The sequence below is a fragment of the Chiloscyllium plagiosum genome, chromosome 12 (genome assembly GCF_004010195.1).
Source record: "Chiloscyllium plagiosum isolate BGI_BamShark_2017 chromosome 12, ASM401019v2, whole genome shotgun sequence".
In the NCBI taxonomy this organism is placed as follows: Eukaryota; Metazoa; Chordata; class Chondrichthyes; order Orectolobiformes; family Hemiscylliidae; genus Chiloscyllium; species Chiloscyllium plagiosum.
In genome coordinates, this window is record NC_057721.1 from 14,875,274 (window position 1) to 14,894,556 (window position 19,283).

A 19,283-nucleotide genomic window follows, 5' to 3' on the forward strand; every position below is an offset into this window, starting at 1 on the left:
CCCATGACAACTACCCTGTCTCTCTCACTCCTATCGAGAATCATCTTTGCTATCCTTTCCTCTACATCTCTGGGACTATTCGGAGGCCTATAGAAAACTCCCAGCATGGTGACATCTCCTTTCCTGTTTCTAACCTCAGCCCATACTCCCTCATTTAACGAGTCCCCAAACATCCTTTCTACAACTGTAATATTGTCCCTGATCAACAATGCCACACTTCCCCCTCTTTACCATCTTCTCTGTTCTTACTGAAACATCTGAATCCCGGAACCTGCAACAGCCATTCCTGTCCCTGCTCTATCCATGTCTCCGTAATGGCCACAACATCGAAGTTTTGTTCAGTTAATGTATAAAGGAGCCTTTTTGTTCAATTTTTTGGATACTTAATTTAATAAAATGTGAGAATGCCACATTTTGTTCCTCATTGTTGTGGAAGTTAGCAATTTGAATCCCTGGCCATTCTTTATATAACTTTAAATCAATTTTGCCACTTTTTAAACTTTGCTGGTGTTGAAGATATATTGCAACAACTAGGCATTGGTGGTTTCAGGTTGAAGATCTAACACCTCAATACTTCAAGACGACTTTTAAACTGCATTACCTTTATTCTTCCTTTTTAAGTTTATTATTCTGCGTGCGTATGTCTGTCTGTGTGTGGCTGTGTCAGTCTGTGTGTGTCTGTGTCTGTCTGTGTGTGGCTATGTGTATCTGTGTGTGGCTGTGTCTGTCTGTGTCTGTCTGTGTGTGTCTGGGACTGCCTGTGTGTGGCTATGTGTATCTGTGTGTGGCTGTGTCTGTCTGTGTGTTTTTGTTTTGTTTTCCTTAGGTTGACAGATATTAAAAATCCTTCTTTTTTTTCAATTACGTACTACTTTTTACATTCATTTTATCTACTTAACTGCATTTTAATTGTATTTTATATAGCTACATGCTATATAGAATTAAAAATATTTGTTGTTACTGATTGTCAGGAGTTAAAAAGAGGGGAGTTAAATCCCTCTTCCAACCTGGTCAGAACAGGATAGAATTAGACACATCTAGGCATGTAAATTCTGAGCTCACTGTTTGGAGAAGGTGCATGTGACAGTTGGAGTTCATCCATCACATTCTTCAGTGTAGCAGTCATGGAACCTTACTTATACAGGACTAGAGCAAAAACAGTGCTAGTGTAACTGAGCCATATGTTTTCAGTTATCAACACCCAGGCAAAGAAACTTCTGCCCAGGATGTTTACCACACATTCTATTTGCTAACCCAACAACTGATTTGTGTTGAAATTCAATGACCTGTCATTAATAGTGGAAGTGGTGCACTCATTACTACATTCAGGTCAATAGTTCAGCCTAGTATTTGACATGCTTTAAATGCAGATACCAATAAATGGGAGACTGATACAATATGAAAAACATGGTGAAAACCACATTGGTAATTGCTTTTTAGCCATGTTTCTGATATTACAACAGCAACTTTGCTTTAGAATACTTCATGGGCCGTCAAGTCCTTCTTTGACATTCTGGGCTCATGCAGGTGTTATATAAATTAAAATCACTCCTTGTATTCTTTTCAATGCCCAGGTTAAAGTTTCTTGACAACATTGCCCTTCCCTCTGTTTTAATACATCCCACAAATCTTGATTTCCAATTTCTCCTCCAATTGGTTTGTTGTGTGTCTCTTTGGCTAACCCATGATTATTTCAGATTAGTCACTGATCGAAGACTCAAACTAATGCATCCTTTCCAAATGAACTTGGAAATAGGCTAAGGGTTGATGTGGAGACTGTACACAATGCAAGTCACAATTTCAACTCGTCTTTAAGTAACTTTCTAGAGCTAATTTATTAACATTTTCTTGGAGGCCCTCCCAGAATTAGCAGACTGTAAAACTATGAAGGCATCAGTGATCCAGAAGGTAACAGCTGCAAATGTCAATGACATGAAAATACTTCCTATATCCCTTGTAAACCTAAACAACTTCCAAACACATAATTCTTTGAAAGTTGTGTCACAGGTAGACAGGGTGGTTAAAAAGGTGTTTAGCACACTTACTTCCAATGCTCAAACCTCTGAGTATAGGTATTGGGGTATCATGTTGAGGTTGTGCAGGATGTTGGTGAGGTCTCTTCTGGAATACTGTGCACGGTTCTGGTTGTCCTGTTATAGGAAGGACATTACTAAAGTGCAGAAGGTTCAGAAAAGATTTACCAGGATGTTATTGGGACTAGAGGGTTTGAATTATAAAACTAGGCTGGGCAGGTTGGGACTTTTTTCACTCGAGTGTAGGAGTTTGAGGGGCGACCTTATAAAAAGTTTATAACAAGATGAGGGGCATAGATAAGGTGAATAGCAAAGGTTTGGTCCCTAAGGTCGCAGACTTCAAAACAAGGGAGCAAGCTTTTAAGGTGAGAGGGAAAAAATTTAAAAAGGACATGAGGGAGAGCACTTTTTCACACAGAGTGATTAGTGTGGAATGAACTGCCAGAAGAAGTGATGGATGCAGGTACAGCAACAACACTTAAAAGACATTTGAATAAGTACATAAACAGGAAAGGTTTGGAGGGATATGGGCCAAATGCATGCAGGTGGGACGAGTTTAGTTTGGTAACATGATCAGCGTGGACTGGTTGGACTTAAGAGTCTGTTTCCACGCTCTATGAATCTATGACTCTACAGCTGAAGTTTGCTATTCCCTCAGTAACATTTTCACATTACAGAGGAACCTTGATTATCCGAAGGACACGGGTGGGGAGTATTTTGTTTCGTTAATTGAATGCTGGTTAACAATTAGCCAAGCATCGGGATCTTGCAATCTTGTTTGGATAATCTGAAATGCAGTTAATCAAATGCTAGATAATCAAGGTTCCTCCATACAATAAATACTAGCATTGAAACTTATCGCATTGCCATGATTGGGAGTTATTTAGGATTATGTTTTCCTTTTTTTAAAGCAGCAGGAATGTGACAGATGTTGACAGAAGGAGAGGAAGAGAAAGGATGAAACAGGGCAGGTGGGAACTATATTAGGCTGAGCAATGGAAAATAATAGCAGAATAGTAACATGTGAGTGAACTAAAACCCACTCAGACAATCCCTTCTGGAATCGGATAACTTCACAGCATGCTAATTCTGTGTGCGGCAGAGGAATTTAACAAGAATCAAAGTTAATTAGAACTTGGGATCAACATACTGATAAAATGATGACAAATTTCATTCCTGTCTGTTTGCAACTGTCAATAAAGTAGATAGACCACAACTGACAATGGGCTTCCAGCTGATTAAGTGCTGCTGGTAATGCTGAAATCCATAAGATCAAAGTTTACATAGTTTATCAGTGTCTCTCTCTCAAAGGACTAAGTGAATGCCTTGAATAACACTCCTCCTGTATTTTTAGTTAAAAATCAGGCAACACCAGATTATAGTCCAACAGGTTTACTTGGAAGTTGGTTGTGAACTGCTCCACACTATGTCCTGCTCCACAACCACCTGATGAAGCAGCACTCCGAAAGCTAGTGCTTCCAAATAAACCTCTTGGACTATAACCTGGTGTTGTATAACTTTTAACTTTGTCCACCCTAGTCCAAAACCAGCTCCTCCAAATCATGTATTTTTAGTGATCTTTTCCGTTGTTCATCAAAATGAAAGTATCAATGTTGAGCAATGGAACATTCTCACATGCCAGCTCTCACAGCAAATGTTAAGGAAGAAATTATTTCAATCAGATCCATTTTTCCAACTATCACTCCATGGCAAAGTTTTAGGTTAACTGCTGACATTTTTGTGGCTGATGCATTGTTTCAGCAGGATTTGCCAATATCATCGATGAGTTTGCTATAGACGTTGAGTGACAGAGAGATGTATTAATTCGCATAGATGATGCTGAAATAATTTACCAGTAAATCTGTAGTTAACCATTTCATTAAACTAATATATAGATTTTCTATCTGAGAAATTTACATTTTTCTTTAGATCACCTGGATTAAAAGATAAGTGCTTCAATGCTTTGCGTAGTAACTAAAGCAAAACTTTACCCTTAAGTCTGATGTCAACTTGCATTGTTGTTTTACACAACAGATTACACCCCTTGATTTCCCTATAGTATTCCCTCACTCTCCGTACATTCTCCATGCTACCTCTGGGGAGGGATGGATTGAAGTATAATGAAATTGATCTTCTCTGATAGTGTAAAGCCAACTTATCGTTAATTTCAGCCGGCTTTACACTATGCCCAGTTGGTTTTTTCCAAGTCAATAGTAAGTTAAACCACCCCCAGAACAAAAAAGAGGCTGTCCATTAGCTACAATCCACGCTCGCTCTGTTGGCGAAACCAGCTGTAACTAGACATTTTCCTACTGCCAGGAATCTGACATGCAGCCACTCCCACGATAATGTGAGCCAGGCTGACATGTTCCCCACTGTGGTTTTGTTTGATTTGTATACAATGGAGGTGATTCATTCTGAGGGTACTCTCATAAGGCTAGCTTATCACTCATCAGCTCGCACAACAGTAGGTCCAGTGGACAATTAGTTGGGTTTTCACCTGCTGACTCACAGTTCTGAAGACTGAGCATGAGCAGACAGTAGTGGCATATTCTGCAGTGCTGTTATTTTTAATCTCTGCTCTGTTTGACCAATGATGTGGAGGTGCCGCTGGTGGACTGGGGTGGACAAAGTCAGAAGTCACATGACACCAGATTATAGTCCAACAGGTTTATTTGAAATCACAAGCTTTCAGAGCGCTGCCCCTTCATCAGGTGAAAGCCATTGCAATCCGTACCTCACCATCAACCCCTCAATCAATAGCTGGCATGTTGCCTTGTGTGTCAATGGCCAAGTCTACCTCTGCACAGGAGCAGCAGTCTCTGCTGAAGCCCCCATGAGTTTCAACTCCCAGAGTTATTGACTATGAGTTTGTCAGTTGTCAGAGCAGGGAGCTGAAGAACTTGTGCCAATCACCACCAAAGCCTCAGGGTTTGTAGCACATGGCAGTGTTGGAGACAGGAACAGAAAAGCTACATAGTTTACCCAGTGTAAGTTAATAAATGGTCATGCTATCAAATTTCTAGTGCTTACTGGAATCACAGATAAAGTAACACATTGTAACACTATCCCATCACTATCCCATTTTTCACTGTCACTTTTCTTCGTCTGTCGATGAATGGGAAAACATAAATTGAAAGGAACAGTGAATGTACGGGCATTGGGTGGTGATCGGTATAAGATTGATTTATGTCAATGGAGGAGGGAGAGATACTGTTTCATGGGATTTTTACATTGGTCCAGTGCGAAGCCAAACTAAACCTTCCAGCTATTAGGGAATTCTGAGCATTTGATGCAGTATCACGGAACAATAATGACCCCAATGTTTGCTAAATGACCTGTTTGTCCTGCAAGCTTCGATCCTCACTGCTGGATAATGCACAGAATATAGTACAAATTTTCGACAATGTGGAAAATATGTCCTGTCCACAAATAGCAGGGCAGCTCCAATCCAGGCAATGATGTCAGTTCACTCGCAATTATCAGCCAAGAGACAGAAGACTTCAACTACAGTTTGCCATTTACTCTCCAACAATCTGCTTAAAGATGCATAGCTTGGATTCTGCCAGGGCCACTTAGCTCCTGATCTCATTATAGACTTCATCTAAACATACACCAAAGAGTTGAATTCCAGGGACAGCAACTTCCCTTAACATCAAAGTCGCATTTGATCTAGTGTGGCATCAAGGAGCCTCAGCAAAATTGATGTCCTTGGTTGCAGTACCTCTACAAAGGAAGATGCTTTTGGGTTGTTGGATGCAAATCATTTCAGCCCCATTTTTGTTGCTGTTATTTTGCATCTTATCCAATGTCCACAAAGATAACAATGGCTTCACCCTCCTTGCTGTTTTGCAGGTCAGTTGATTATGATTAAATCCATAATTTAGCCTTGAACACAAGTAACCTTATTAAACTCTTGCCCAGTAGGAATAAAGTAAGAAAGCATATTGACGTACAGAGTTTTGTTATTTTGGACAGCCTTCCCAATTGTGAAAACATCAGAAATATCCAAAAAGCACAAGATCCACCTCCAAGGCCGGAATTTCCCGTTTCATTGGGGGCAGGAACAGAATCACTTGTGCTTCACACAAGACAGCTGGCCATTTAATTGGTGAATTACAGTGATGACTCTCACAATGCATGGCATAAATTTGATTGAATTGTCCTCATCCAAATATCGTAAAGAGTAACTCTCTCCCCGGAGGGTTTCACACACATCCAAAATATGCCTCAGCTCAAGAGAGAGAAGTCTGTACACTGGAGATGGTTAAGCAAACTTAATCTCTCTCCTGAATTCCAATGCATATACTGTTGACTGGTAAAACACTCCCTCAGTGCTTTGTGTAACTGAGTGAAATACTCGAGATTGGAACCGTACAGTCAAAGTGTCACCTTCTCAACTTAGTATTTCAATTACCTTGAGACAAAAAGGCCAATTTTTCTCCTTTTGATTACCTCTGTGTTAACTTTTATGTAACATTCAGGGGCACCTAAATCCATTTGTCTCTCCATAGCTCCAAGCCTGCTTTCAATGAACTTTTTCTGATCTGACTACAACTGCAAAGAAGGCAGCAATTGACTTTAAGGTTGCTACTGATGGTAGGAGACCTGTGGACAGACAGCTGGCTGTGCTAACACCCAATAAATTCAATGCGATAACAGCTTGGAATTGCCGGCATAAAAAGAGGGCTCTGATAGACCTACCTCCTGGCACTTGCTCCATAAAAATCTTGATGTAGCCATCTTCAGAAACTGAACCAAGATACTGGACAATATTGCGGTGCTTAAGGCATTTGTACAGAGCAATCTCTTCATGAAGGGGCTGAGAGTACCTAGCAGTAAAGAAAATACATTTACTAAAGACTAAGTGGCTCCAGCTTTTAGTCAGTCATGAAATGTGCAAATTTTATGATTGATGCAGCTACTGGAGAACTTTGGTGTTCCTGCCAGCATCAAACACTTTCAGATCAGGGGCAGCATCACTTCAATGCAGAAATGGAACGATTTTTTTAAAAAGATGGATTTTGTAACATTCATTCTATAGTTTGCTTCCTCCATGCAGCAGAAATCCCACTGAGTTGGATGCAGTGCAAGCTTTGAGCTATCCCTCCAACTCCTATCCAGTTCCCAGGCACCACTGGCTGCACTCAAATTCCATGTGTCAGCATTATTTATCAATTGCCGGTTGCTGTCTCTAGGTTTTGTGGGGTTGGCAGGAGCAACAAGTGGCTGCAGAACCTGCTGCAATTGAGCACTGTCAGCAGACTTGCACTGAAGAGGCAGATGTTCACATTTTTCGTGATCTCTCTACTTTCTTTGGTCATATTATCAAATTTCTAAAATTCCAACAAACTAGCTTAGTGACCCTCGTTGTAGAAATGTCACAAATTCCTAAGGTTCTGTGATGCCAAAGTCTTGATTTTTGACAATTTGCCTGATGACGTGCTAGCCTTATTGCTATTTAGCTTCAATTGGATAACCCAACAGTTACATAGTTGTGCCTGCCCATACACTTGACAGAAAATCTTGGAAGTGACAATGGAATTTTGGGAGCTCTGGGCTTCTCTCCTAATCCCAGTTGCACCCCTTGTTGAGGATATCAGTACCTACAAATTTGCTGTCAGTTGTTAGTTTCCTAACAGATTGGCAAGGTGCCCAGAGCTACCTGAAACAGTGGATGGATTTTGTGAGGAGTGATGATCACACTGATGCTAGTAAAGAGCACTGAGGCAATTCAGTGGCTCACTGGTTAGCACTGCTGCCTCACAGTACAAGGGACAAGGGTTCAATTCCACCTTTGGTCGTCTGTCTTTAAGGAGTTCACACATCCTCCCAGTGTCTGCATGGGTTTCCTCCGGGTGCTCCAATTTCCTCCCACAGTCCAAAGATTAGGTGGATTGGCCATGGTAAATTGCCCACAGCCTCTAGGGATGTGCAGGCTAGGTGGGTTAGCCTTGGTAAAGATAGGCCAACAGGAATGGGGTAGGAGTGGTATGAATCAGGGTACGATGCTCTTCGGAGGGTTAGTGTGGACTTGATGGAACAAATGGCCTGCTTCCACGCTGTATGGATTCTTTGATTCACCACATTTTAGTTAGTAGATCCTGATTAGGGATCCTCCCACAGGATCTTGATTTTCAATTCCCATGAACTCTGCAGGAATGACTATATGGCATCTGAAAATCAAGGCCAGTGGTCCATAATAATACAGAAATAGTACAGCTATTATTAATACCAGGGGTCAGGACATGTTGGTCCACATCAAGGGATTGAATTGGAGGGATTGGCCAAATATTCCCGAATTTTGCAGATTCCAGAAGGGTCCAAGTGAGCCTGGAAAGTTGCTAATGTGATGCCACTTTTCCAGAAGGGAAGGAGACAGAAAGCGGAAAACTCTCGGCCAGTTAGCCTAACATCTGCTGTTGGGAAAATTCTAGGGTCCAAGATTAAGGAAGAAATAACAGGACATTGAGAAAACCTTAATGCAATCAGAGTTAATGTAGCCTTGTGAAAGCAAAATTACATTTACTAGAGTTCTTTGGGAATGTAATAAGCTGAGTGATAAAGGGGCACTGCATTTGGCATTTAATAATCTGCGATATGAATGGCTTTGCACAAGATAGGAGCTCATGATATTGGGAGGCAATGAATGATATCGGTGGGGGTAATGTATTAGCATGAGTACAAGAGTCAGGATGTCATGTTGTAGCTTTATAAGACTTTGGTTAGGCCACAATTAGAGTATTGCGTTCAATTCTGGTTGTTTCATAACAGGAAGGATGTGGAGGCTTTGAAGAGGGTGCAGGAGGGATTTACCAGGATGCTGCCTGGATTAGAGGGTACGAAGTATCGTTTGGGGGGGGCTAGAAAAACCCAGGTTGTTTTCTCTGGAGTAGCAGAGGCTGAGGGGAGACTCAACAGAAGTCTATAAAATGAGGAGAGAGGGCTGATGGTCAGAGTCTTTTTACCTGATGTGAAATCTCTGATTCTAGAGGGCCAAGTACTTAACTGGAGAGAGGGAAAGTTCAAAGGAGATGTGAGGGGCAAGTTTTTTACACAGAGTGATAGGAGTCTGGAAAACACTGCCAGGGGGTGGTGGTGGAGGCAGATATGATAGGGGTGTTTAAGAGGCTTTTAGATAAACACATGAATATGCCAGGAATGGAAGGACCAAGGGCAGGCAGAAGGTTTTAGTTTAATTTGGCGCCATGTTCAGCACAACACCGTGGACCAAACGGCCTGTTCCTGTGCAGTACAGTCGATGAATTGAAGACAGATTAACACACAGAAATCAGTGTTGAAGAGGAGCATTTATTAGCATTCCAGCAAGGTTCCCCATAGGAGGCTGATGAGCAAGGTTAGGTCTCATGGAATACAGGGAGAACTCGCCATTTTGGATACAGAACTGGCTCAAAGATAGAAGACAAAGGGTGGTGGTCGAGGGTTGTTTTTCAGACTGGAGGCCTGTGACCAGTGGAGTGCCACAAGGATCGGTGCTGGATGTGAGCATAAGAGGTATATTTAGTAAGTTTTTTTTAGATTAGATTACTTACAGTGTGGAAACAGGCCCTTCGGCCCAACAAATCCACACCGACCTGCCGAAGCGTAACCCACCCAGACCCATTCCCCTACATTCACCCCTGCACCTAACACTACGGGCAATTTAGCATGGCCAATTCACCTGACCTGCACATTTTTGGACTGTGGGAGGAAACCAGAGCACCCGGAGGAAACCCACGCCGACACTGGGAGAACGTGCAAACTCCACATAGTCAGTCACCTGAGGCGGGAATTGAACCCGGGTCTCTGGAGCTGTGATGCAGCAGTGCTAACCACTGTACCACTGACACCAAAATTGGAGGTGTAGTGGACAGCGAAGAAGGTTACCTTAGATTACAACAGGATCTTGAGAGTACTGCGTACAAGAGTTGGGAGGTCATGTTGCGGCTATTCAGGACATTGGTTAGGCCACTGTTGGAATATTGCAGGAAATTCTGGTCTCCTTCCTATCGGAAAGATGTTGTGAAACTTGAAAGGGTTCAGAAAAGATTTACAAGGATATTGCCAGTGTTGGAGGGTTTGAGCTACAGGGAGAGGCTGAACAGGCTGGGGCTGTTTTCCCTGGAGCGTCGGAGGCTGAGGGGTGACCTTATAGAGGTTTACAAAACCATGAGGGATGTGGATAGGATAAATAGACAAGGTCTTTTCCCTGGGGTGGGGGAGTCCAGAACTAGAGGACATAGGTTTAGGGTGAGAGAGTTAAGATGTAAAAGGGACCCGAGGGACAACTTTTTCACGCAGAGGGTGGTGCGTGTGTGGAATGAGCTGCCAGAGGAAGCGATGGAGGCTAATACAATGCAACATTTAAAAGGCATCTAGATGGGTATATGAATAGGAAGGGTTTGGAGGGATATGGGCCTGGTGCTGGCAGGTGGCACTAGATTGGTTTGGGATTTCTGGTTGGCATGGACAAGTTGCACCAAAGGGTCTGTTTCCGTGCTGTACATCTCTATGGCTCTAGCCACTGACAAAACAGCATGTTGATGGGAAGATATTGGGCATGCTGTTCAATTCATCCCTGTGTTATTTAGCCAGGCTTCCTGTCACTCAAGCTATGTCTAAAAAGCCTATAAAATTCACCCCTATCTTTTGACATAATACACAATGCTATTGTTCTGAACTTGTTGACATTCTCAACTGACAGAAATGAATGAATCACTTCACATGGCAGTAAAAGAACACTAAATCTCTTTTTGAAATGTTGTCATCATTAGCCTTGACAGATGTAAGAAACATGCAGCAAACTTTATTTACACACGTCTACAATTGTCTTCATTCCAGAAAGCAAAGTCAGAGTGATTCAATATTCACCTGCCATCTTTCTCTGGTACTTCCTTAATTGCTATTCTTACTTGATTGCTGAGGTCCCGTCCTGCATACACCACTCCATATTTGCCTTTGCCTAACACCACCCTTTCTTCAGACTCTTCGTAGTCATATACATACTACAAGGGGAGAGAAGGGAAAACACAGCCATTGGTGGAATGTTAAATAGTGGGTTCATGTCCCGCTCCAAAGACCTGAGCATAAAATCCAAGCTGACCTGCTGTTGCAGTACTGAGTGAATGATATACTCTCTGGCATGCCGTCTTTCAAATCAGACATTAGAATAAGAATGGTATGGTACAAAGTAACAGTACTCATACGGACTGAAATAAAGGATCCCATAGCAATGCTCAAAGACGACCAGAAATCCTGTTACAGCTATCACCAACAACACATTGCTGTCCCTGGGAATCTGCGTTGCACTAATGGATGGCCTTGTTTCTACATTAAAATAAAGGTAATTTTAAAGTACATCATTCTCCATAAAATCCTTCATGACATCCTAAGATTGCGAAAAGTGTTTTATAAATGCAGCTTTTCATTTCCTTATTGGAAATTGTGTGGGTCAAAATCTTGGAATTCCCTCCCTAATGTCATTGTGGGTCTACAGTGGTTCAAGGAGGTAACTTCCAACCACCTTCTGAAGATGAACTAGGGACCGGCAATAAATGCTGGCCAGCCAGTGATGCCCAAATCCCACAAGTGAATTAAAAATATATTAACTTTTCACAAATACAGCAAGGTCAGATGCAGATTTTTAGCCCTGCAAACCCATGCTGTATGCCTTCTGCCAGAAACCACTATGGCCACGCAAGGAATCATGGTCAGGATCTGGAGGTCAGGGATGGTTCTCAGATCTCCATCTGACAAGTGGACATTGTGGTGTCACTACAGCGACAGCCATTCAGTGTAACTGTGGCAACTCCTGTCAAGATCACAAAGTTCCAAAGACACTTTGAAGGAGTCCAAATCAGATTATAATATCTGAGAGATTCTGGGAGTTCAAGCCCAAACCACAAAGATCTCACATCTATCACATAAGGCTTAGCTGTTTTCTACTGGGATACCAACCACTGAGAACCACCCAGACCAGAATGATAGACACTTCAAACATGTAAATTGGGAGATCATCCCCTCAGTACGTTTATGATCAATCAAAATTCCATCACAAATAGGGCTTTCAGTAAATTAGTAGTTCAGATTGCGATCCAGTGTTATGGGACTAATTTTCAGGCCTTTCGACACTGTTTCAGCTTATCCTTACTTGGAGCATACAATTTGTCAGACAAAGAATAGAAAGCAAGACAGGTTTCTGTTACCAGCTGCACTGCAACAGCTAATTTATTGTATCTTATTACACGTGCAAACATAATCGAGGCAAATCAAAGCATTAAGACGAGAAATAATAAAGCAGTGGAAGATCAACCCTATGTCTGATTTTCTTTTCTTTCTGAACACTGACTGAAGGTCAATATCACCTCACGTGGTCATCTCTAAGTAAATGAGTGACCTTGTCTCTAATTCCATCTTATAAAGCTTTAAGGAAAGGTCAAGCAATGACATAATGCTGTCCCCTATTACAACAGTGTAGAAAATGCTCCATATGATTTGAGTGGGCAAAAGCTTAACCTATTTGAAATGCCATGCTATATTTTGCGTACAGCGCTATATACAGATCTCTGGATTATGGATACCTGAACAGAGCCATGCATGCAATTTTACTGATTCTCGAACAGAACCATGCATAAAGTTGACCCATTTCAAGAGATAGCCACAGACTTGCAGTTGCTGTGAAGGACTGTTTACCATCATACCTCCAGTGTGTCTCCATCAGTGTCACCCTCCAGCTCCCCAGCACTGGCTGCTTCATCATTCATTTCTTTTACCAAGCAACTAAACCTAGAAGACGGGTTACCAAACAATTCAAGGTCAGTGACAGAGAATCCAAAAGCTCCCAAACGTGCAGCAGATGTAGTTCAAAGCAACAATAACAATATGGAGGCTATGAAAACTCACAGGAATGCTGGCACATTCCAGCAGTCACTCCAACAAAAGGTGCGTGAAAATAAGTGAATCAATGCTGGAGAGATGGCAGGTCGAGTGGCAGGTTTCTGGAAATTGATTTATTTGGAATGGTGGGACCTGTACAGGCAGGACGGAATTTCTTAGCAGGTCTGGGACAACATCTTTACGAAGCAAATCGCTCATCCTGTTGGAGGTTGAAACTCACTTGCCAGAGGGATAGCAATCAGGAAGTAACACTAGAAAGGCAAAAGGAATTGCAAAAAGGACTAGGAGAGACGGAATGCATTAGAGGGGCCAGAGTAAGAGGGAATGCAATCAAATTTAAATTACATTTACAATGCAAGTACCAATTGTGATAAAGGCTGCAGGCACTGATAGAGGCCAGAGAATATGATATTGTGGCAATAATGGAGACTCTACTCAAAAGGCTGATGACTAAATAGGAACTGGAGATTTGCGGGTATTACATCCTTGTTCAAAAGATAATGATATCGCAATGACTGCAGGCTAGTCAATTTAATCTCAGTGGTGAGAAAGGTTTCAGAAAAGATAATCCGGGACAAAATTAATAGTCACTTGGACAATTAAGCAATAAATAGAAAACAAAAAGCAGGGATTTGTTAAAGGCAAATTGTGTTTAACGATTTCAACTTTTCTTTTGAGGCTACAAGAGGTTGGCATGGCACACGGACTTCCAGAAGGGATATCGTAAACTGCCAAATAGCATGCCTGTCAGCAAAGTTAAATCTCATGATTTAATGAAATAAAAGGAACAGTGTCTGGATATGACAATGATTTGAGTGTCAGGAAATAGAGAGCCATAGTGAATGGTTGCTTTTCAGATGGGAGGGGATGTCCTCGTGGTATTATCGCTGGTACCCAGGTAATGTTCTGAGGACCTGGGTTTAAATCCTACAAAGCAGATGGTGGAATTTGAGTTCAGTAATAATCTGGAATTACAAGTCTAATAATGACCATGAAATCATGGTCTATTGTCAGGATAAACCTATCTGGATTATTTCAGGTCCTTTAGGGAAGGAAACTGCCATCTTTACCTGGTCTGGTCTACATGAAACTCCAGATCCACAGTAATGTGGTTGATCCTAAACTGCCCTCTGGGCAGTTAGAGATGGGTAACAAATGTTGGCCCAGCCAGCGACCCCCCTCAGCCTGGAAATCAATTAAAATAATAACAGGATTCCCCAGGGACTGGCATTGGAGACACTGCTTTTCTTGATCTGTATTAATGACGTAGAGTTGGGTGTGGATCACAATCTTAAAATTTGTGGATGGCTTAACACTTGGAAGCATCATGAAATGTGAGGGTGTTTTCTTAAGTAACCTCTACCTTACATATTTCCCCATATCTACTTCCAAATAAAGATGAGGAGACATGTATAAATGACAACTGATCCACTATTAGCTATTTTACACCATTGCACAAGGTCTTAATCACTTATCATTTCTCTTGCATCACTGTCCACTGAAGAAATCATAAGCCTTTAATAATCAACCACAACAATATGGAAAAGAAGTAATATAAAATACAAGCAATACGTCATTCTCACAAGTAACCTGGACAGTAACAAGTTAACTACTGACATCTCACCTGCTGCACTGAGCTTCTGTGGAGAAGGAGATCTGAAAATCATCAGAGTTGTCATGGACGTATAAGAAGCAGCAACGCTCATCATGTTTCGATATGCTGGAATGGCCAGGGAGAGGAATACCCATTAGGAGCAGCATTAATGGCAGGGACATTCAAACTGAGGAGTACGAGGAGAGCTGTTGTTCAAACACACAGTTCGAAATTTTGTCATCCTACGTTATAGAAGTGAAAATGTGTTGCTGGAAAAGCGCAGCAGGTCAGGCAGCATCCAGGGAACAGGAGAATCGACGTTTCGGGCATAAGCCCTTCTTCAGGCTTATTCAGCATTTCACAGGGACCATGCTCTCCAGGATACTCTGGTTCACTCCTTCTTCACTCCCAACACCTCCCCACATTTTCAGCTCTGATCTCCAGCATCTGCAGACCTCACTTTCTCCTACATTATAGAAGTGCCAATCCTTCATGAAAAGTTCATGGTCTGTAGAATGCTTTGTGGACATTCTGAAAGGTGCTATGTAAATGTAAGTCTTTTTTTGTTACTGAGAAGCTGAAGGAGTGGTAGCAAGGACAGACATAACCTTTCTTACAAATGGTAGATAACAGTTTGCTACAGTTCTGTTAGACTACTATATCTGACAATGGGCTGGAGATTAACAGCCAGATAGCAGTCAGCCATACTCTCTCGAGAGGAGGGAGTAAGGAATGCAGATGCTGGAGATCAGAGCCAAAATGTGTGGCACTGGAAAAGCACAGCCAGTCAGGCAGCATCCAAGGAGTAGGAGAGTCAATGTTTACAGCATGAGCTCACACCCAAAACATCAACTTCCCTGCTTCCTGGATGCTGCCTGGCCAGCTGTGCTTTTCCAGCGCCACATTTTTCGACTCATACTCTCAAAAGATCCAAGACTGTTGGAGACTAAGCACAATATCTGACATATGTACCGTGAGTGTGAGATGAGTCAACATAAAGAGTTTGCTAATTGATCTGGATAGGGGTTAATGGGCATGTTCCAAGTAACCTAAAATCTAAGATTGATAGAGCAAGTAATATTGGAACATTGGCCTGTCTTTAAAGAACAGGCAGTTGGTTACCGTTGAGGTGCATCCTCATGATGGGAAAAGGCTGGTTAAAATAAATCAGGACCTTGCTAAGTGATCAAAAAGGCAGAATCAACTGAAGCAGAAGGTGAATGCAAATGATAGTTACCAGGTAAATCTTACAAGTGGAAATCAATTTGAACAAAGGAAGTTCAGACAGCAATGAAAACAGAAACAAGAGGAGGAAAGAAACAAATAAAAATGGTAGACCATATAGAAATGAATTCAATTTATCTATAAAAGTATATAAATAGGAAAAAGGTAGTGACAGGACAACAAGGACAATTAGGAATTAAAAGGAGATTTACACACAGATTTCCTGCCCCCACCCACAACTCTTTCTCTGGTATATTTGTGGGCGGCACGGTGGCACAGTGGTTAGCACTGTTGCCTCACAGCGCCAGAGACCTGGGTTCAATTCCCGCCTCAGGCGACTGACTGTGTGGAATTTGCACGTTCTCCCCGTGTCTGCTTGGGTTTCCTCCGGGTGCTCTGGTTTCGTCCCACAGTCCAAAGATGTGCAGGTAAGGTGAATTGGCCATGCTAAATTGCCCGTAGTGTTAGGTAAGGGGCAAATGTAGGGGTATTGGTGGGTTGCGCTTCGGCGGGTCAGTGTGGACTTGTTGGGCTGAAGGGCCTGTTTCCACACTTTAATGTAATGTAATCTAATCTAATAATGATAATATCATCAGTGCTGTTTCCCTCTCTCATCTGGAATTGAAAAGGTTTATCAATTTCGCTTCTAATTTCCACCCCACTCTGACCTTCACCCGGCCCATCTCTGACTCCTCCCTTCCCTTCCTCGACATTTCTGTTTCCATTTCTGGAGATAGACTGGCCACTAATATCCACTATAAACCCACCGACTCCCACAGTTACCTTGAGTATACATCCTTACACCCTGCTTCCTGTAAAGACTCTATCCCAGTCTCTCAGTTCCTCCATCTCATCTGTTCTAATGATGACAACTTTGACAAATGTTCACCTTCTTCCTTAGCTGAGGATTTCCCAGCACTGTTGTTATCAGGGCCCTCAGCTGATTCTGATCTATCTCCTGCAGGTCAGCCTCCTCTCTCCCCTTCCACAACTGCAAAAGGGTCCCCTTTGTTCTCATCTACCTTCCCATGCACATCCAGAGGATCATTAGTCACCATTTCTGTCATCTCCAACAGGATGCCATTACCAGACACATACTCCTTTTCCCTCTCTTGTCAGCATTTCACAGGGACCATGCTCTCCAGGATACTCTGGTTCACTCCTTCTTCACTCCCAACACCTCCCCCATCATTCCCATGGCACCTGCACTTTTGGAACTGCCGAAGGTGTAACGCCTGCCAATTTACCCTCTCCTTCATAGCAAAGGGCCTCAACATACCTTCCAGACGAAGCAGCGCTTTACCTGCACTCCTCACAATTAGACTGCTGCATTTGCAGCTCACAATGTGGTCTCCTCTACATTGGGAGAAAGTGAGGACTGCAGATGCTGGAGATCAGAGCTGAAAAATGTGTTGCTGGAAAAGCGCAGCAGGTCAGGCAAGCATCCAAGGAGCAGGAGAATCGACGTTTCGGGCATCCTGAAGAAGGGCTTATGCCCAAAATGTCCTGCTCCTTGGATGCTGCCTGACCTGCTGCGCTTTTCCAGCAACACATTTTTCAGCTCCTCTACATTGGGGAAATGAAGCATAGACTGGGTGTCCACTTCGCTGAACACCCATGTTCTGCCTGCAAAAAAGGCACAGAACTTTAAGTTGCCTGCCCCATCACCATGCTCCCCTGGCCAACATCTCCATCTCAGGCTTACTGCAGCAGCTCCAGCAGAAGTTCGAAGAACAGCACCTCATTTTCCACTTGGGAACTCTACTGCTTTCTGGATTCAATATCAAGTTCAACTTTCCTCATGTTCTCCAAAAAAACCAGGCCTGTTATCACATGGTCTGCTATTACACACAATTGATTGGGAGCCACTAACAGTCCCCATTAGCAGCTCTTCATTCTCTTAGGCTGACCTGAAACCAACCCTTTGTCTGTCCAACTGTTTTTCTCTCTTTGGGCTCTATCACCACCAATTGTTTAATCCTTACCCCCTCCATCCACCCTGTTTTCAGTATAAAATCAACCTTTTCTGAGGTACCATCAGTTCCGAAAAAGGATCACCAGACCCGAAACATTAGCACTGATTACTCTCTACAGATGCTGCCAAACTTGCTGAGCTTTTCCAACAATTTTGGTTTTTGTTCCTATCATTTTACCCCATTTTAGAGTGCACTGTTCTCATTGGAGTTAAAATCACAAGGCTCTTTGTACATCTAATTTAGTCCGCTGGATATGTAATCCTACACCATCACCTGCAGATCCTTTTTACATAGTTACAACCTTTTGCTGCAGATCACATCGACTACTGGCCATCACACAGGGCCCGGACTATCCAGGTTTCTCTCTGAACTTGTAAGGTGACATAAGTTAATACTATCACAACTGTGGCAAACAACAGAAAGCAAAAAAGGGCTCTCTGGTAACCTGAGCTTATGAAATTCATGGTACTGTTGTTGCTATGCCAAATCAGTAAACCATCTTCAATTTGCACACTAACATCTGTGAGCCCAGACACAGAAGATCTTTTAGAAGGAAATATCATTTTAAAAGCTCAAATATTAAAAGGAGATATCCATTTCCCAGCCAAGTAAACCTCCAAGTCTTGTTTAAACAATGGAGCAGAAAAAAACCCCCTATTTTTTGCTCATCAAAACATCGCAAAATGAACTTTATTCCACAATAGAACAACACATTGCTCAGATTTAGTGTGTTTTGCAAGAAAATAGTTGTATTTTATTCTGATTTAAACAGATTATAAGGGGAAATTTAACTCAATCAAAAAAGTTAATGGAAAACCCAACTGAACCTAATTGGCAGGATTAGCCACAATTGCCATCTACCAATTTAAGCAAGATTTTCTGATTTAGATAAGACTGTCAGATGTAAGCCAAATGGAGTGGGCTAGGAAATGCACATACTTACTCAAATATTCACGAGTTTACATTTACATTTTAATGAAGGGATACAGCCCGATTTTTGCTTTATACAATATACACGTTGTTACACATTCTCACCTTATACCTTTAATGGATGAGGATGTAAAATTCCACTCATGAATTCCCTTCTGTTGAAAAGATAATGACAGATACAAGGATTATACCAACAATTAATAATATTGAATGCATTAATGATGTCATGTCCTATTCTTTTAATGTTGCTAAATATGAAGTGCCTGCTATGACTAAGCATTTTAGTCATTAAGAAAAAACCATAACAAATGAAAAAAGTTGCACCTAAATTTTTGTAGTCTGAATACAAGAGTTTAACATTTTCTTACCCATACCTGACTGGATCAGTAATCTCTCACTGTCACGTTTAGAGTATACTCCAACAAACTTGGTAAGGTGTGAATCCAGTCCAGTATTAACAGTAAAATTGGAGACAGAGACTAGACTAAGCACAGACTGGGCATTTATTTGTCACTTAGCCACCTCAGGTCTGAGCGAAAGCCATACAAATAATGTGTATACAATGTAGGATTAACATAAGTCCAATATGATTGTACGTGTGTGTGTGTGTGTGTGTGGTGTATCTACGGT

The 19,283-nt window shown here is 42.0% G+C and overlaps 1 protein-coding gene across 2 annotated transcripts in view; it reads right to left on the reverse strand.

Annotated features, from left to right (window-relative positions):
• The window catches only part of map3k15 (mitogen-activated protein kinase kinase kinase 15), a 137,445-nt gene that overhangs the window by 44,593 nt on the left and 73,569 nt on the right, over nucleotides 1-19,283 (reverse strand). For both annotated transcript variants that reach the window (XM_043700555.1, XM_043700556.1), the window contains 5 exons: nucleotides 18,759-18,808; nucleotides 14,554-14,649; nucleotides 12,734-12,818; nucleotides 10,905-11,038; nucleotides 6,738-6,865 (listed from right to left, as the gene is read on the reverse strand). In XM_043700555.1, the coding sequence (XP_043556490.1) occupies nucleotides 6,738-6,865; nucleotides 10,905-11,038; nucleotides 12,734-12,818; nucleotides 14,554-14,649; nucleotides 18,759-18,808 (493 nt within the window). The remainder of the gene's footprint in view (nucleotides 1-6,737; nucleotides 6,866-10,904; nucleotides 11,039-12,733; nucleotides 12,819-14,553; nucleotides 14,650-18,758; nucleotides 18,809-19,283) is intronic.